An 18,953-nucleotide genomic window follows, 5' to 3' on the forward strand; every position below is an offset into this window, starting at 1 on the left:
GTGCCTTGGAATCAGTATCGTCTGATTTATGCCTTCCCCCCGATTCAGTTGTTGTCCAGGTTCCTTCGCAGGTTGGTCTCGGAACCGAAGTTGGTGATTCTGGTGGCCCCGGACTTGGTATGTGGACATCAGGCAACTGGTCATCGAGCCTCCATGGCGGCTTCCGTTACGAGACGATCTACTGTCTCAGGGGCCGATCTTCCATCCTGCTTTACAGTCGCTGGCTTTAACGGCGTGGCTGTTGAAAGCCAATTCCTGAGAGATCGGGGTCTCTCGTCGGCGGTCATTCCTACCCTGCTCAAGGCTAGGAAGGCCTGGAAGGCTTATTTTGCCTGGTGTGAATCCTGGGGCGTCCATCCTCGCTCCTTTTCGGTAGCAAGGGTGTTGGCCTTCCTGCAATCTGGTGTGGACCAGCGTCTTTTGCACTGACCACTATTAAGGGTCAGTTGTCTGCGCTGGCAATCCTTTTTCAGCGCCCCTTGGCGTCGAACTCTTTGATACGCACCTTTATTCAAGGGGTGCGTCATTTGGCTCCTCCTCGGAGGGCGCCTTTACCTCCTTGGTACTTGAATTTGGTCCTGTCGGTTTTGCAACGTCCTCCCTTTGATAACATCAGGGAGATTCCTCTGCCTGTGCTGTCACGGAAAGTTGCTTTTCTGGTGGCGATTACATCTGCTCGTAGAGTGTCGGAGTTGGCGACCCTGTCTTGCCGCTCCCCTTACCTGGTTGTTCATAGGGATAAGGTGGTCTTGCAACCTAACCAAGCAATTCTTCCTAAGGTGGTTTCCGAGTTTCACCTTTAATGAGGATATTGTCTTGCCTTCGCTGTGGGCGAATCCTAAGCATCCTAAGGAGTTTGCCTTGCATTCCTTGGATGTAGTCCGGGCGATCAGGGTGTACCTGTCGTCTACTGAATCCTTCAGCAAGTCAGATTCCCATTTTTGTCCTTCCCGAGGGCCCTCGGAAGGGTATGGCTGCGCCTGCGGCAACCTTTTTGAAATGGATCAGACAGACGATTGTACAGGCCTGTTCTATTAGGGAACGGGTGCCGCCGTTCCCTGTCAAAGCGCACTCTACCAGAGCAGTGAGTGCGTCCTGGGCCTTCCGGCATCAAGCTTCGGTGGTCCAGGTGTGCAAGGCGGCTACTTGGTCGTCCGTGCACACTTTTTCCAAATTTTACAAACTTGAGGTTCTGGCATCGGCAGATGCCTCCTTTGGCCGCAAAGTCCTGTGCGCGGCCGTGCCTTGAGGGGGACATGGCATTTGCCTGTCCCTGTCTGTTGGGGTTGTTTTTCCCCTTTGTTTGATTTGCTTTCCTGGGATTGTTGCTCCTGTTGAGCTTTAATGTTACCCAGAGTTTACCTTTCTGGTTCAGATAAGGTTCCTTTCTCTGACCTGGGTGCTGCGTTGCCTTTGTGACGGTTGCGCTTCCCACCCCTCATGTCTACACTGCTTTGGGACATCCCATTGGTGAAGACTATATGAGGGGCGGCGACTGTCAGAGGACGTAAGAGAAAACTGAATTTTTGTAAAATCTTACCGTAAAATTCCATTCTCTGAGTCCTCTGACAGTCGCTGCCCCCGTCCCTCTTTTGGGTTTTTTTTTTGGACTATTTACTGCTTGCTACGAAACTGAGTTGGGAATGCTGATAGCAGGGGGGTATTGGACCAGTGGGACAGCCCCTATAGGTGTGTCTATGCAAATTGTTTTGTTTTTTAACAAGTCTTATGCCTAGCTTGCTCCTGTGGATAAGAGGTCAATACCCATTGGTGAAGACTATATGAGGGGCGGCGACTGTCAGATGACTCAGAGAAAGGAATTTTACGGTAAGATTTTACAAAAATTCAGTTTTTTAGTACTGATTACTGTAGTAATTTTACCTGTGTCAAAAATAAGTGTCAAAAATGTCAGTTAGGTGTCCGATTTGTCCGCCGCAATGTCGCAGTCCCGTTAAAAATTGATGATCGCTCCCATTACTAATAAAAATAAATAAAAAATGACATACATTTTTCCCCTAGTTTGTACATGCGATAACTTTTGCGCAAGCCAATCATTGGGATTTCTTTTTTTACCAAAAATATGTGGCAGAATACAAATTGGCCTAAAATGATGAAAAAAATAGATTTGTACATTTTTTTATTGGTAATGTTATATAGCAGAAAGTGGAAAATATTGTTTTTTGGGGGTTTTTTTGTTTTTTTTCAGAATTGTCGCTCTTTTTTTGTTTATAGCCCAAAAATATCGCAGAGGTGATCAAATACCACCAGGAAAACCTCTATTAGTGGGGAAAAAAGAGCATACATTTTATTTGGGTACAGCGTCACACGACTGCACAATTGTCTATTAAAGTAACGCAGTGCCGAATTGCAGAAAATGGCCTGGTCATTAAGGGTTGAAAATCTTCCGGTCCAGAAGTGGTTAAGATAACCTTCTGCTTTTAGAACCACTTTAACATAAAGGGACAATATTTTAAGGGTAGGCATACGATCGCAGGAAGGGGAGATGCTTAGTAGGGCTGCAATAACTGTGGTAAAACTGTTCCACGGGATACCACCTGGGCCAACTTTGGTGGGAGGGGGAGGGGTAGGGAAGAGAGACAAGAAGAGAAGTAGAAGAAAAAATAAGAGAGGCGCCCCATAGTAGCATATGAAAGCCAATGTAAGCTTTAGAAAGCCAGATTAGAGACTCTAAGGGTTTGACTACATACCCCAGGAGTTTCAGATCGACACAGCAGACCGTAGTTTTCCAAATGGTATGTGGGGGGGGGGGGGGTCACAGTGTCCTGCTTGCAGGCAATAAACACACCCTATAACAAAATCATTTGACTATGCAATAATCATTAGGAACTTGTAAAGAAAAAATAGGGAATCAAGTGATAGCCTAACCTTGAGGTTAGAGTGTAAGTGATGAGAGAATGCCCCTGACGGGAGTACTCCACTAAAGGGTAGGCAATATAAAATGAAAAAGAGCTCCATGGGGCATCTGCACCAACAGAGACGTTCTAGGTTGGACACCTCACATCAGGTGTCTCTCTCCTGATCTGAGCTGCCGAATTCTAGAAAGAAAAATGTTTAAATGAATATTAGAGAAAAAAGGAGGGCTGCGTGGCAAAAAGGTAGGTTGTGCAGGTGCCTTAAGGCTACAGCAGCAGTTAGTGACATTTGGACAAACGTCATAATTTCTAGGTACAGATGATAACATGAACTGGTAAGAAATTGAAGTAGGTATGCACAAGGGAGGTAAGGAAGTCCCAGAGTTGTCAGTCTTTGATTCAGCGTGAGCTGCTGCCTACCAGTGAGTATAGGGAATTGGTTGGAGGATCCTCGGACAAGAACCAAAACCTGTACATTTCTCATTGGTCTCAAGTACTATTGTGGAAAATTACATATTATTTATGAAAAAGGCCTAAGAAGCTTGACAGAGCAATAGTTCTTGGCTAGAAGGCATGGATGGAGGGTCTGCACTGTCAAAAACTTAGTTTGCAGCTAATGGAAAGGGTGGTGGGGGGGGGGGGTAGGCAGGGAAGAGAAAATGAATGAGGAGGGGGAGGGGAGATGAGGCAGAAGGGGCGAGAAGAGGGTTTAGGAGGTTAGAAATAGAAGGGCAACCAAACTGATAAGAGGCATGGAGGAGCTCAGCTTTGAGAAAAGATTAGAGGAACTGAACGTATTCTCTCTTGAGAAGAGGAGATTAAGGGGGGATATGATCAATATGTATAAATACATAAGGGGTATGTATAGTGAACTTGGTGTTGAGTTGTTCACTTTAAGGTTGACACAGAGGACAAGGGGACACTCTTTACGTCTAGAGGAAAACAGATTTCGTCTCCAAATACAGAAAGGTTTCTTTACCGTAAGAGCTGTGAAAATGTGGAATAGACATCCTCCAGAGTTCCACTAGATTGCTTTAAAAAAGGTCCGGATTGTTTCCTGGGTGTACTTAATATAAAGGAAGTGTGTAAAAAAAATTTTTTTTAGGTAAAGTTGATCCAGGGAATATCCGATTGCCTCTCGGGGGATCAGGAAGAAATTTTTTTCCCTGCTGTAGCAAATCGGTTCATGCTTTGCAGGGTTTTTTCGCCTTCCTCTGGATCTACTGCGGGTATAAGATTGTGTATATGGGATTGTATGGTTGGGTTTTCAATACTGTTTTTTTTTTTTTTTCTTTTTGTTGGTTGAACCAGATATTTCAAACTGACTAACTATGTAACTATGTAAATTAAGAGTGCAAATACTCCTATGGAATGGGACAGTACAAAAACAAAATAAATAGTAAAAATTCAAGTAAAATGTAGTGCCACACAATGTGTACACCGGGGTGTGTATGTGGCAAGGATGGTAGTATGATAGCCATGAGAAGATAGGGCCAAGGCCCAAGCACTACAAGGAATTTGTGGACCCCAAAGTACACCACAGGTTCAGAAGTTAGCAGAATGGCAGTCTGAGAGGAACAGCAGGCCTGACGGACCCACAGCTGCATCTGGGCTAAAAAGGTAGCATACAGATCATGGCAAGGCACTTATCTGAGCCTTAAGACTCGAAGAACTGAAGAGGGCTCAGATAAGCAACTGTCAGCCGATGGAACAAGAGTTCTGATCCAGGTGATGTCCTGGGCATCCTAAAGGTGGGATTTCTGTCGTTTGGGAGGTTGCGGAGAAGGCTGGCATCTCTTGTGGCCAAGGGAAGTCTAAACTTGCGCTAGGTGCTCTCAGCGAAAATCGGGCCGGAGACTGGGGTAAGTGAAGGCCATCAAGGTGTCGTTGGATCTCTTGGAGGGTGGTGCCCACATAGGTGCAATATGTGAAAACACAGCTAAACCGGAAACTCCACCTGTGGAGGATTTTAAGACGGTACAGGATTTGTAGAGCTGGTTTCAATTCCCGATGTTTGGCTTAAGTAGAGGGAGCTAGATTGGCAAATACTTGGAAGTCAAAGCCTTAAAAAGTTAGGGTAGGCTTGTCCCTTGCAGCTTGTAAGACGACCTATCATGTGAAAATAAAGGAACTTTCCGACATCTCTCTGTGTTCTAGATGTGGTTTTTCGTATAAGCCCCCTGTGTATTCGCTCAGTTTTAAGATGTTCACTAGGGATAGCTGGGGCTAGTTCCTGGATGAGCATTGTCACAGTGGATTAAAGATCGGTACTGCTTTCGGGAATAGCACAAAAGTGCAAGTTAGAGCATCAGGATCTATCTTTGAGATCCTCCAATTTGTAGATCAGGGGGGCATTTTCATCCCACAGGGTCTCAAAATTTTTTTTTCGTGGTTCTCTAGAGGGGTAGTATTGTCATCCATTCAAGTCTCCATGTCTGCTGTTGTTTGGCCAAGTTCTCTTGTTTCCTTAAGGAGGCATTCAGTAATTTATTTAGAAGTAGGGTGGAGCGCTTTATTAAGCATTATTCATTTGTTGCAAGATGTCTTTAAAGTCCAGCACCTCCCTGTGTGGCAATAAAAAAAAAAAAGGGGGGGGGGACAGGAGAGTGCCTCTAAGTGCAATATTTTATTGAACAAGAATATACAAGCCCATTAACAACGCATAGATTGCAAAGAATGGACCAGGTTGAGCAGCAGTTTGCTGGAGTCAACCTCTTCTCAGCCCAGAAGGTGCAGAGCTGGTCTAGGACAGATCCGCCATTAGCGCTTTGTGCATGCACCCCCCCCCCCCCCATTGGTAATTTTTTTCAGCTTAACAGTATATTTAACTTTTGTATTATTATGGTACCTGCAATCATTAAATATTCTTTATTCAACCAAAAAAGCAACTTTCAGGCACAGCCAAATAGTAGCATCTGACTTTACTCCACACTGACATTACCCATTGCTAACCCTTCTTCTTTTCGTTTTTAAAACTTTTGGAACAGATTTTCAGATAGTAATTAATTGTTAACGACAAAAACATACTATGTCAGGTAAACAGAGGTTTCCACTTTCAAGAAAACAAAAAAAAATGTATGTTTTTAAATTAGTTTTAGATTCTTACATAAGAACACTAAAGTGATTAGCCACAGGTGATGAAACAAAGCGCTCCACATAAGCTGTACCTGTTTATCTGTAGCACTCTGTCTTCCAGAGCCTTTCTTAGTACAGAGATAAGATGGCATTTCTCAGCTTCTAGGAGGCAGGGGTGCAGAACAAAGAGCTGAGTGTAATCTGACACCTGTGTGGAGAGAGTGGACAAACTCACTCACACCTCTACACAGTCCCATAGGGAAACATGCACATTTGAGGCAGCTGAGGCTGTCAATTACCTGCTGTGTGCTCAAGTTGGGGGCCACCACCATGGGTTGCCTGGGGTCAGAGAAAACTGTCAGAAGTGGCTCGTGCAGACTGCAGACAAAAGAGTGAGCAGCCAGGATCTACACCAGGTACTATGGATCAAGGCAAATTCACAGTATTTGAGAATATGCTTTGTTCATTTCAAAGGTTTACCACTACTTTAATCTTTTGAAAGAGTCAGCAGAGCCATTTATATTTTTAAAGAGGCGCCTTCTTTCTTTACCCGTGCTTCTCTCTATCACCCAATATGACCTAATACATATACACGTTGCCTGAATTACTGCTTGGAGTACATGCAGCTGTTCAATCAGATCTTACTTTCTTCCATGTAGAGTTGCCACCTTATCCCTTAGTGGCATTTCACATGGGCTTTCCGCCCGGCGGACTCCGTTTTGCTCTGCGGAGATAGACCTGCCGATCCCCGCTGAACAGGCAGATGACAGGTCCATCTCTGCTTACTTTGCAGAGACAGACTTGTCAGATCCCCGCTCTCCTCTATGGGAGATTGGATGAAAACGTACCGCCTGTCCATTTTCATCCGATCCTCCAGACGGATGGAAAATAGGGTTTCCATCTGTCTGGATTTCACAGATCGGATAGCAGCGGGTGTCAGCGGACATGTCACCGCTGAAATCCGCCGCTCCATAGGGGTGCATGGAGTATCCGATCAGGTCTGCCTGAAAAACTGACAGGCACACCTGATCGGAAAGCCCATGTGAAAGGGCCCTTAAAACCAAACAAGTATTAATTACACAGGTTCTGTGGCTAATTAAGGTGGTAATTAAACTCACTTAGTGCCTTATCTGCATTAAATTAGCTTCAGAACCTGTGTAATTAATATGTGTTCGGTTTTAAAGGTATGAGGTGGCAACCCCACTTCCTTGGTAAGACTTTCAAAAAGTGCTTGCACTGTTTTACCAAACACTAGTGGAATGTGGCAGAACCGTCTCATCAGATCCTTGGGGGGACAGATGCAGACCTTCTCACACCTATTAGCCGAATCCACACTACAGTCTAGAAACCCTAGTAAAACAGATACCTGCAAGATCTCAGTCTATCGTAAACACCTTAGCTCAGTGGTCCTCAACTCCGGTCCTCAAGGCCCACTAACAGGCCAGATTTTAAGTATTACCTTGGGGAGATGCAGACTAGAATACTGCAATCATTGAGCAGCAAATTATATCACCTGGGATGGATTTCAGTTATCCTGCAAACCTGGCCTGTTAGTGGGCCCTGAGGACCAGGGTTGAGGACCACTGCCTTAGCTGAAGCCTCTAGCAATCCACATTTCTGTCTCTTCCACTCCATAACTCAAAACTCAAAACTTTTGAAATAATGACAGTACAGCCATAATAAGGGCATAGTTGCCTTCATCAGTTAATTAGTAACATTTTAAGTCCAAACACCCTTATAATGGACAATATGGGGAGCCAATGAGACATACTAACTCAGCTAGATAAAGTAGACATCAAAAACCTGTCATACTGTTATTCTTTCTAAAGGTAATTCGGTCCTTGATTATAATATGCACGTTAGCAGACTGTAACATGTAGGCATTTAAAGATATTATTACCTATAGAAAACTGTATCTGGGACCTGGTCATAAACCTAATGACATCCCAGGAGGCAAACCAGAGACCGGATTATTGGTAAAGTGGTTTCTGTCGACAACCCTCTTACCAACAAGAAAAAGAGGTTGCCCTTGCAGTGAACAGCTGATCAAGGAACGCCTAAGAGTACTTGAAAGAGCCACTGTACTGTCTTGCTTATTCATTTGAGTCTGCAAACCAGGACTTGCAAGTACTTTCATTTTTTACACTTTTGTCTTGCTGTTGTATTTTTTTGTTTCTTTGTAATCCTTTTTTTGTAAATATTTTATTTGCACCATTTTGACTTTTTCATTACCAAACCATATTTTTAAAAGTGTTAAAGCTGTCTAAAGCACTAATGCAAACCTAAAGAATCCCTGTCTCTTGAAGAATGCTACTGTAGTGTAAATCTCTGAATATACTTGTCTGTGGTGACAGTGTGCGTTACAGATGTTTATTTTAAAATCATAGTTGCTATTGTGAACATTTCCTACTTCTCTGTAGGTAGTTTAAAGGGTTAATTGATTAGTTAACTAAACCCAGTGACAATCGCTCTCAGCCTTTTGGCACTTAGATTGGGGTTCCCGCAAGCTGGAAAGTTTGTGTGGAGGGTGGGGCTGAGAATTTCACTGTTGCATATCAGTGACAGCTCAGCGTGAGGTTGACCAGTCATTTGTCACAAGATGGTAAAAGGGGCCTTGGTCTGACCCACGTTTGTCACAGTGGATTATGATAATGTGAATTGGGCACTCCAAAAACTGTATAAGAAGACACAGGGCAGTCAGCTGCCGGTCAGGCATCTAGGCGGATCCCAATATTATTGTCAGGACCCTGCAGAGGCTAAAGCTAAACCTGGGTCACAGGAGAGTACAAGTAAATGCACTCCTGTGATCCATAGGAGATTGGCAAAACTTTTTAACTAAACACTACCAGACACTAGAATTACCTGCATAGTAGTATACACAGATAAACAGATAAAGGTGGCATAAATAACATTGCTGTGTGTTCTGCAGATCAACTATTGATGTAGAGGGCTTATCAACCATTTTGTTGGACCTTAAAAGCCCTACAAAGCATTTCACTCCCTCCAAATCCATAGAGGCTTCAGCTAGACACAGCACTCCAGTCAACCAAGGTATCTATTCCTCAGAAAATGTTTAGACCTTAAAGTATTTGCTTCTTTTCCTAATTTTCGTTTCCTTTAATTTATTAACCAATTCATGCTGTAAATCTGTTTGAAAATGGTAAAGAGTCAGTAACCTTCTTACATCAAAACTAGATATAGGCTATTTGTCTTGACTGCCTCAGTGTAGTTCAAGAAATGGAAAGTCGTCTTTTTTAATAGTAGCATTGCATTTAGGTTACGTTCACATATATGCAAATTGGATGCATTTTAAACTGCATCCGATTTGCATGAGATGTGAATCAAACCAGCTTTCTATGGACCCAGTTTACATATATGTGGTAAATTCCAGGCTCATTGCCTTCTATGGGAACGCAGCCAAATCACAGATCTGATCAGTTTTGAACACAAATTCGATGCCAAAAAAAAAACCTTAGTCTTAGTCTCTAAGAAAAGTCTCTAAAATAGTGGAAATGTTCCCAAGATTTCCGTGAGAAGTGTGAATCCAAATATATCACTGGAAGTGCTATATCCACCACCAGTATAATGATCTGCTTACCAGATACTGATGTAAATAAGCCCCTATTAATGGCATCTCTCAGCTCTCAGATAACCCATAGAAGGACAGCCAGGTAGGCTCAGGAACCCCAACACTGAAGGATGTATGCCTCCAATCAGATAGATATATCAGATGGTCCCAAATATAGATAACCAAGGCCAGTTGTTAACCGCCATATAACCATATAACATCGCCACCATATGGAAAGAAGAAAATAGCTCCATAGTGTAAAACCGCAAACGTACTTTATTAAAATGAAGAAATAACACTCACATATAAGCAGAGTTTGAGCGCATGTATAAAATGAGCCGCCGGCTGGTCGGCTCTTCCGCCCGTCCTCTCCTAGAACGCACCGGTGACGTCAGCACGCCGCGACCGACGTACGTTTCGTCAAATCGTCACCTTTGAAAACTTCATTTTTGACGAAACGTACATCGGTCGTGGCGTGCTGATGTCACTGGTGTGTTCTAGGAGAGGACAGGCGGAAGAGCTGACCGGCCGGCGGCTCGTTTTATACATGCGCTCAAACTCTGCTTATATGTGAGTGTTATTTCTTCATTTTAATAAAGTAAGCTTGCGCTTTTACACTATGGAGCTATTTATTTATTTCCATATCGTGGCGATGTTATATGGTGGCTGTTAACAACTGGCCTTGGTTATCTCTATTCGGGACCATCCCATATATCTATCTGATTGGAGGCATACATCCCTCAATGTTGGGGTTCCTGAGCCTATCTTGCTGTCTTCTATGGGTTATCTGAGAGCTGAGAGACTCCATTAATACAGGCTTATTTACATCAGTATCTGGTAAGCAGATCATTATACTGGTGATGGTTACAGCACTTCTTGTGATTTCTTTGGATTCACACTTCTCACAGAAATCTTGGGAACATTTGGACTATATCAGAGACTTTTCATAAATTCAGTTTATAGCACATTCTACATTATTATTCATTTCACTAATTTATACCCATTATTGTAGAAATTTTATCTTTACACTTTATGATTATATTTACATATTGTTTGACTATTATTATGTCTCCACTCACTTAGCGCAGCTTGCTTTATATTTATAGGTAAATGTCCATATCTGTCAAATTTTCTAAATCCTTAAGATAGTGCTACTCTGCCAAATCAGTTAGGCTTAGGCAAGTTGATCTTTTTGTGTATATTAGTACCTTTTTTTCATTTAATTCAGGGATCTACAGAGGGTCTCTTAGAATATTTCCCTACTAATTTTCTGGGAGAAATCTTTGGACACAACTTGTACAGATAATCGGGCTTATTTACTAAAACTGAAGAGTACAAAATGTGATGCAACTTTGCAGAGAAGCCAATCAGCTTCCATGTTTTATTGCCAAAGCTTAATTGAACAAGCTGAAGTTAGAAGCGGATTGGCTACCGTGCACAGCTGCACCAGATTCTGAGTGCACCAGTTTTAGTCATTCTACCCCAATCAGTCTTTTAGAGAAGCTTGCCTCAGCACATTTGCAGAATTGAGATATGTGCAATGTTTAGAAATTACGTACCTAGTCTCACTTGCTGGCTTGTGAACACAACTTCATAGAATTGAAAAAGTCCCTTACCTTCTTTTGCATCAGCTACTTGTTCCAAAATAAGACCACTTCCAGAAGAGAAAAGTCATGAAACATCTTGTTGGGCAAGCATTGAATCCTATAAATCTACCAAATCCTCTGTGACATTTGTGTCGCCAGAAGTAAGTAAATCTAATTTGTTGGTTTGAAAGGCAACAGCTTTAAATCTCTATATTGGCCAGTGCAAAATGAATATAAGTGGGTGAATATATTCGAGTATATTTATGTGTACTTGTATGGATAGTTGTTTGTTTACTTGAAAAGGTTAATAGGAATTTTAGCATCACTTTCATTTCTTTGCAGATCATTGGGGAATTTGATCATATATATGGGCTGTATTCATTACAACTCACAGGTTCATTTGAGTCAGTCTAATGTAACTTTAGCTTAAGTAGAGGAAACATTCACAATCTCTGGATGCTACAGACACATTTTATGTAAGCCCTCAACTAATACTTCATGAAGAATGTCAGTGGAGCATTGCACTGTATTAGTCTATAAACCTGAACATGAATATAAAAAGCAGAGAACTAGAAAAGGGTTTTAATTTTATAATTTGAATTATAGCCTCGAATAGGCGGTTGCCAAAGATTTTAGAGGTTTTTCTTTTATTCTTTGAAAAATAAGGTAACAGCACAGAGGCAATTCCTCATGTACATAAATGGTCTCCCTACATACATAGACATTGTCTGTGTAGTAGTAAAACAGAAATAAAAAAAATAACACAACCTGGTTTGTTGTCTTTTACCCACTAAGGTCTGTTTTACATATCAGTATCCATAGGAATTAAGCCTGAATTCCTCCAAAAGTCCAATACTTTGTTAAATTTATCCAGGCGTTTCTTGCTAGTATATATGACGCTTTCATATGGAATTTTTTGCTTAACTATAAGGATTCATTGAGGTAGAGTAGGGGATATTGTTTGCATCCACCTCCCACTATTGCTTTATTAGCCACAATTTTGAGTTTTTCTGTGTATAGTAGGGCCACAACTCCTCATCCAAAACTCCAAACAGGCAAATCTCCAAGGAGCAGACAAAAAGGTATTGTAATCAGAGACATCAAGAAATTGGGACCAAATAGTTGTTATACGCTTGACCAAATCAAGTGGCAGGTGACAGTACAGATACTGTAATTTGTATGTGGTAGCTGACCCATTTTGTGTAAAAAAAGTCAGTGTTAGCTATGTTTTATAAATGAAAATAGAAAAAAGGTGCGCTGATTAATTGAACTAAAGCTGCTACCAAAGATCCAATAAACTGATTGGACGATAAATGTATGTGAAAAATGATCTGGTGCACTAAAATTAAATGAGTTATCATGATGTACAAGCACAAATCATGATAATTATGATACAAACAAAGTGATAACGTGTGTACAGAGTGAATGTACAACGTGATAAATCCCAAAGTCCATATGATTCAATATATCTTCTAAATAAATGTGGATGAACGTGATATAAATTCAAAAATATATGTCTATTTATCCACATGATTGGTGCATACAAATCTTCTAAATATATGTGGATGAACGTGATATTAATTCAAAAATGAAAGTCCATTTATCCAGGTGGCTGGTGCATAAATCCCACCACCTTCCAAGGTATACTCTTACCAGGCTGCCAACAGGAAGGCAAGAGTGGAGGAGGTAACAAGATTTCCTATTTTAACCCTTGAAGTCTCAGCCTATGTGGGTGTAAATATCCTTGAGGAGATTTATCCATGCTTAATACTATTTTCCATCTGGTAAGAGGCTTGATTGATTACATGTTTCACCCGTGTGCAGTGGAGCACCATATCACTGTCACTACATAGGAGGTCACTTGAGAGAAGCTGTTTGCACTTAACCATATCCGTCTGGTGAGAGTATAACTTATGGACTTTTATTTTTGAATTAATATCACGTTCATCCACATATATTAAGAAGATTTGTATGCACCAGTCACGTGGATAAATGGACTTATATATTTTTGAATTTATATCACGTTCATCCACATTTATTTAGAAGATATATTGAATCATATGGACTTTGGGATTTATCGCGTTGTACATTCGCTTTGTACACACGTTATCACTTTGTTTGTATCATAATTATCATGATTTGTGCTTGTACATCAGGATAACTCATTTAATTTTAGCGCACCGGATCATTTTTCACATGTTTTATAAATAATGTATAACTTAATACGTTTATTATTGATTTCCGGAGATAAGGAGATAACGGCGGGTAAGATTGCCAAATATCACCCCAATCTTAAGCGTTTTTTTACCTGTCCCCAAACGCCAATGGAGATTTGCCCAGTTTGGTATGAAGTAACTGAGAGTGCAAGACAGATATCAACCCCTTAGGACCCTTCAAATCAGTTAAAGGGTATTAGGGGAATCAGAGGTTTAAGGTTTGAAATTGGCTGTTTAAGGCATGTTACAATAGTAAATAGACGTAGAAGAAACCCCTTGGAAGAGCAAAAGACTTCTGAAATTGGTCATAGTTAATAATCGGTTATGTACCTGACAGAATCGGCATCATTCTAGCTGGCCAGGATACAGTGTCTGGTATAGATTTTATTTGGACAAGTATTGGGTTGTCCCATAGTGTTAGATTATCTGGACATTCCTCATAGGGGGCAGTTTTTTTAACTTCTGTTGAAATTGACTTAGCCAATCTGAGCATCAAAAGTTGAGGTTTAGTGGCAAATAAATTCGGGGGCTCTGGGAGCAGTTCCCCAGTTCGAAGCACATGTGTCAGATAGGTCTCTACTGTTGTAGAAACATAAGGAGAGAATCATTCAGCTACATGTTTCAATAGTCCTGCTAGGTAGTAGAGATAAATCAAGTAAGGCCATACCTTTTCTTTAAGTCTGTAGAAGTAGTCGACTTCAGATCACATGTATGTCTAAAACCAGACCAAATACACAAGTACAATAAGGAGTTCCTTGAAAAAAAGGATTTATGGACCATCAAAGGCATGTGAGATAATACATATAGCACTTAAGCAGAAGTACCAAATTAATGATATTGATCCTGCTCACCACTGGGAAAGACAGTTTGATCCAAAATGTAAGTTTTATTTTGATAAACTGGAGTAGTGACTTTGACATCCAGCCCTGTTTAGGGTCTTTAGTAATAATTATTAAAACCACTGAAAGGGAAGAATTTTAGTAATAATTATAAAAGAATTAAGAATAGCAGACAGAGGAGCTCCTGTGTATAGTGGCATTACCATTGATTTTTGCCAGTTAATCAGCAATTGCAGCAGAAAAATAAATTTTTAGTATCGTCCATATGCAGTATTAAGTCATCAGCATACTAGCCCACATGGTCTGTTCTAGTCTGCTGCCAGCATATCCATCCATATGTTGTAGGTCATAAGGTTATAAGCCAGATGGGAATCCAGCCATTGTCAAGGTTGCTATTGAGGGGTTTGTACCTCCACTTGATGAACAAGGATTTCAGAGCCAGGGGTGAGAAAAAGCAGGAACATATAAAGAGTTGCTGTGAATTAACCACTTGCCACCTAAGCCAATTCTGACACTTCTCTGATATATGTAAATATTATCATTTCTCTTTCGTTTATTTACGGACACAGCTCCTGATCTTAATAACCATTGGGTTATACTGCCTCTACAGGAGTAGGACACTAAGCAGGAAAAGAATCTGGCTGTGCCTTTGGGCAGTCCCAGGGGGTATACTCTCTGCTATAGGTGCTCAGTTTTTTTTTCTGTCTAGTCAGGAGTAAGGACCTAGTTCCTTGCTGGGATCTCTGGTCCTGGAAAATATTTTCTTTTTAGATAGAAATTTTTTCTCCTGTTTTTTTCCTGTGAGATCTACAATTAACTGGCGGACTGGGTGACGGGCTGGATAATCTAGATCCAGTGGTCAGCCCAGTTTGGCCAGCGAGTACACGCAGGCCTCAGCTCCACGCTAGGTCAGCCACAAGTTAAACGCCTCTCGAGGTCCCATGCGACCGGGTCTTGGTCCGAGTGGCAGCGTTCCTCGTAGTCGACAGCCCCCCCCCATTTCAACAGAGTAGGGTTCTGTCTGGAGCGGTGCCCGCCTGGTTCCTAGTATGGTGAGTAGCTTTCCCCCCTCCCCCTAAAGGGTTTTGGGGTGGACGTGGGCCCCTCCTTGGGACGGTCAGACCAATGGGTTCCTCACCTTCCCGTCAGGCACCCCCCTTTTATCTGTCCCCATCCTACCCCCCTCCACTTATGCTGGGGCTGTTTAGGTGGTCTGGTCCACCTTCTGGGGTAGGGGCAGGGCGCTATACTGGCGATGGGGGCCAGGGGGGTGCACCGCCAGCAACCGGACGATCAGGCTGTGCGGGGGGGTTGTAACCCATGGGGGCTCCTGCCAGGCCCCCCTGTCCTGCCTGGGTCTGTCCTTGAAGCCTAGGTATCCCTCCTGGGTCCCTGGAGGCCTTGTGGTGCCTGTGTGGTTTTTCTATGCATGGCGGCCATGTTTGTGTAGTCCGGTGGCAATTTTGTGGTGGTTTGCCATTGAAAAAAGCGGCGGCGATTTCGGCAGTGGGAGCCCCTCCTCATTTCCTGGTGCTGACACCTATATCCTTTCACTTTCTGATCGACACGTGTAGAGTGCAGATTATCCTGGTGGCTGCCGGTGCCTGATTCTGCTGGATGGTTAGTCAGGTTGAGTTCTCTCCCTCTCTGCTGAGGATTGCTTGGTGCTTTGTGCCTGGCGACCGGGGGGGGGGGGGGGGTGGTGCCAGCGCGTTGGGGGTTTGTGCCTTGCAGTGTTTTGCACCTTTTTTTTTTTTTTTTTTTTTTTTTTTAGTGGGATCCCCCTGGTGACTCATGGAGTCTTTGGAGCACATCTCCCCACTTGATCCCCTCTCTGAGGCTGCGGGGCCCTCGGATTCCCAACCATCCATCAGTGCACTGATGGCAGTCCTGGAGTCCTTTGTGTCCCAGGTGGAGATGGTTTTCGGGTGAGGGGCTAGCAAAAAGTGCCCCCACCTTCCCCTGCTTCATCTATCTCAACAGATCCTGAATGTGTTTTGGCCGCCGCGGATGTGGGTCACCCTGCTGATTCCTCCACAAACAACAGATTGCAGTACAAACCTTTTCCCCCTGTCTCCCTAAACCTATAAACCCTACCTCCCCATATTATTTTACCCCTCTGTTCCTTTGTGTGCCTCTTTCTCCTGGTGGACACACTGATTGTATTTGTGCGTGAGACCTTGAAGATGGAGGAAACAGTTGCGACGGAGGCGCAGGTTCCCTTTGGCACTCACAAGTCATCCAGAGCGGTAAAGATGTTTCCTTTTCCTGCCTATTTTCACAAAATTGTCGCTAAAGAGTGAGGATGACCAAAGCGTCCCCTTGGGGTCCCTAATCAATTTTCTAGGCATTACCCCTATGAGTAGTCTCTTATTAGGAAGTGGACTGTTCCACTGATAGTGGACCCTCCGGTTTCCAGATTAAACAAGGCAACCATGATACCAGGTGAAGAGTCCCCAGCCTTTAAGGATCCAGCTGACAGGAAGGCGAAAGCTGTGGCCCGCAACATGTACACTCTGGCTGGTTCGGCACTGAGGCTAGTATTCACCATTGCCCTGGTGTCGCAAACTATGAACGAGTGGGCTAAGCTTTTACGCCGTGACCTGGAGAGAGAACAGCTCCATCCTGCTGAGCTGGCGGACCAGCTGGTTCAGGGACTGTAGTTTATCTGTGATGCCTCTTTGGATGCGGCTCCCCTAGTGGCTCGGCAGTGGTCCTTCCGCGTGTCTTTCTGCTTAACCACTTCCTTACCGAGTCATGTAAAATGACGTCGGCAAAGTGGTTGTCTAGATCCGGGCCGCCGTCATATGACGTCGGCCCGTTCTAGCTGCTACTGCGCGCCCCCGGCGGCGCGCAGCGGCGCGATCAGGGATGAGGCTCGTCCCTCGGACATAGCCCATCACTGATCAAGGTAAACAGCCAATAGAAATTGGCTGTTTACCACGTGATCGGCTGTGTCAATCACAGCCGATCACATGAGCGGCTCCAGCACGAGCCGCTCGTTCTCTCTGCAATGCGCGCCCCCGGGGGCGCGCAGAGCAGCGATCGGGGACGAGGCTCGTCCCTCGGACAGAGTCGATCCCCGATCTAGGTAAAGAGCCAATGAAATTGGCTCTTTACCACGTGACCGGCTGTGTCCAATCACAGCCGGTCACAAATGTCAACAGAGAACACGGTAACTAGCTGTTACCGTGTTCTCCTCCTCACACACTGATCCTGTGTGAGGAGGAGATTGTGGTAACAGCTAGTTACCAACTACAGTGCACCCCAAACACACTGATTGCCCCCCCCCCCAATAAAGAGCACCTGTCACTAGCCCATCAAAGTTCCCGAGTACCTGTCATCAGGTACTCAGATGACAGGTACTCGGGTACTCTGATGGGCTGGTGACAGGTATTCGGGTACTCTGATGACAGGTACTCGGGTACTCTGATGACGGATACTCTGATGACAGGTACTCGGGTACTCTGATGACAGGTACTCGGGTACTCTGACGGGTACTCGGGTACTCTGATGACAGGTACTCGGGTACTCTGATGACGGGTACTCGGGTACTCTGATGACAGGTACTCGGGTACTCTGATGACGGGTACTCGGGTACTCTGATGACAAGTACTCGGGTACTCTGATGACGGGTACTCGGGTACTCTGATGACAGGTACTCGGGTACTCTGATGACAGGTACTCGGGTACTCTGATGACGGGTACTCGGGTACTCTGATGACGGATACTCTGATGACAGGTACTCGGGTACTCTGATGACAGGTACTCGGGTACTCTGATGACGGGTACTCGGGTACTCTGATGACAGGTACTCGGGTACTCTGATGACAGGTACTCGGGTACTCTGATGACGGGTACTCGGGTACTCTGATGACAGGTACTCGGGTACTCTGATGACAGGTACTCGAGTACTCTGATGACGGGTACTCGGGTACTCTGATGACGGGTACTCGGGTACTCTGATGACGGGTACTCGGGTACTCTGATGACGGGTACTCGGGTACTCTGACAGGTACTCGGGTACTCTGATGACAGGTACTCGGGTACTCTGATGACGGGTACTCGGGTACTCTGATGACAGGTACTCGGGTACTCTGATGACAGGTACTCGGGTACTTTGAGTACCTGTCAACGGAGTACCCGTCATCAGATTACCTGAGTACCTGTCACCTACCCATCAGAGTACCCGAGTACCTTCCACCTGCTCATCAGAGTACCTGACGCCTGAAGTACCCAAGTACTTGCCGCCTGCTCATCAGTACCCATCACTACTCATCAGTACTCATCAGTACCTATCACGTATCAGTACTGATCATCAGTACCCATCAGTACAGTATCACCTATCAGTCAGTGAGTACTACTCATCAGTACCTATCACCTGCCTGTCACCTGCCCATCAGAGTACCCGAGTACCTGTCACCTGCCTATCGGAGTACCCGAGTACCTGCCACCTGCTCATCAGTACCAGAGTACCTGTCACCTGCCCAACAAAGTACCCGAGTACCTGTCACCCTTCATACAGCCACCATGTCCAAGTCCAAAAAGGTTTATATACGTCCTCCGTTTAAACCTAAATACCGGTGTTATGGCAGCAGATAGCTGCCATAACCCTGGTATTTTTTTAAACGGTGGACGGTTGGCTTTCCGATAAGGGTGGTCCCAGCGGCGGATTCGCCGTGGGATCACCCTTCCGGGATGGCGGAAGAGGCGCCCCCCCCCCCTCCCGACGCGTTCTGGTCCTTTTCCCCGCTTACCGGACCCGCCGGCAGCGGGGAAAACGATCCGGTCCCGAA

At 44.2% G+C, this 18,953-nt stretch overlaps 1 protein-coding gene across 1 annotated transcript in view; it reads left to right on the forward strand.

The window, feature by feature from the left end:
* TEX14 (testis expressed 14, intercellular bridge forming factor) overlaps positions 1–18,953 on the forward strand; it is a gene marked incomplete at both ends in the record, with an annotated part of 675,561 nt that overhangs the window by 573,147 nt on the left and 83,461 nt on the right. Inside the window, 2 exons of the mRNA XM_082248092.1 lie at positions 8,878–8,999; positions 11,148–11,263. Coding sequence (XP_082104218.1) covers positions 8,878–8,999; positions 11,148–11,263 — 238 coding nt within the window. The remainder of the gene's footprint in view (positions 1–8,877; positions 9,000–11,147; positions 11,264–18,953) is intronic.

Source organism: Pelophylax lessonae (assembly GCF_965119305.1).
Source record: "Pelophylax lessonae genome assembly, chromosome: 2".
NCBI lineage: Eukaryota > Metazoa > Chordata > Amphibia > Anura > Ranidae > Pelophylax > Pelophylax lessonae.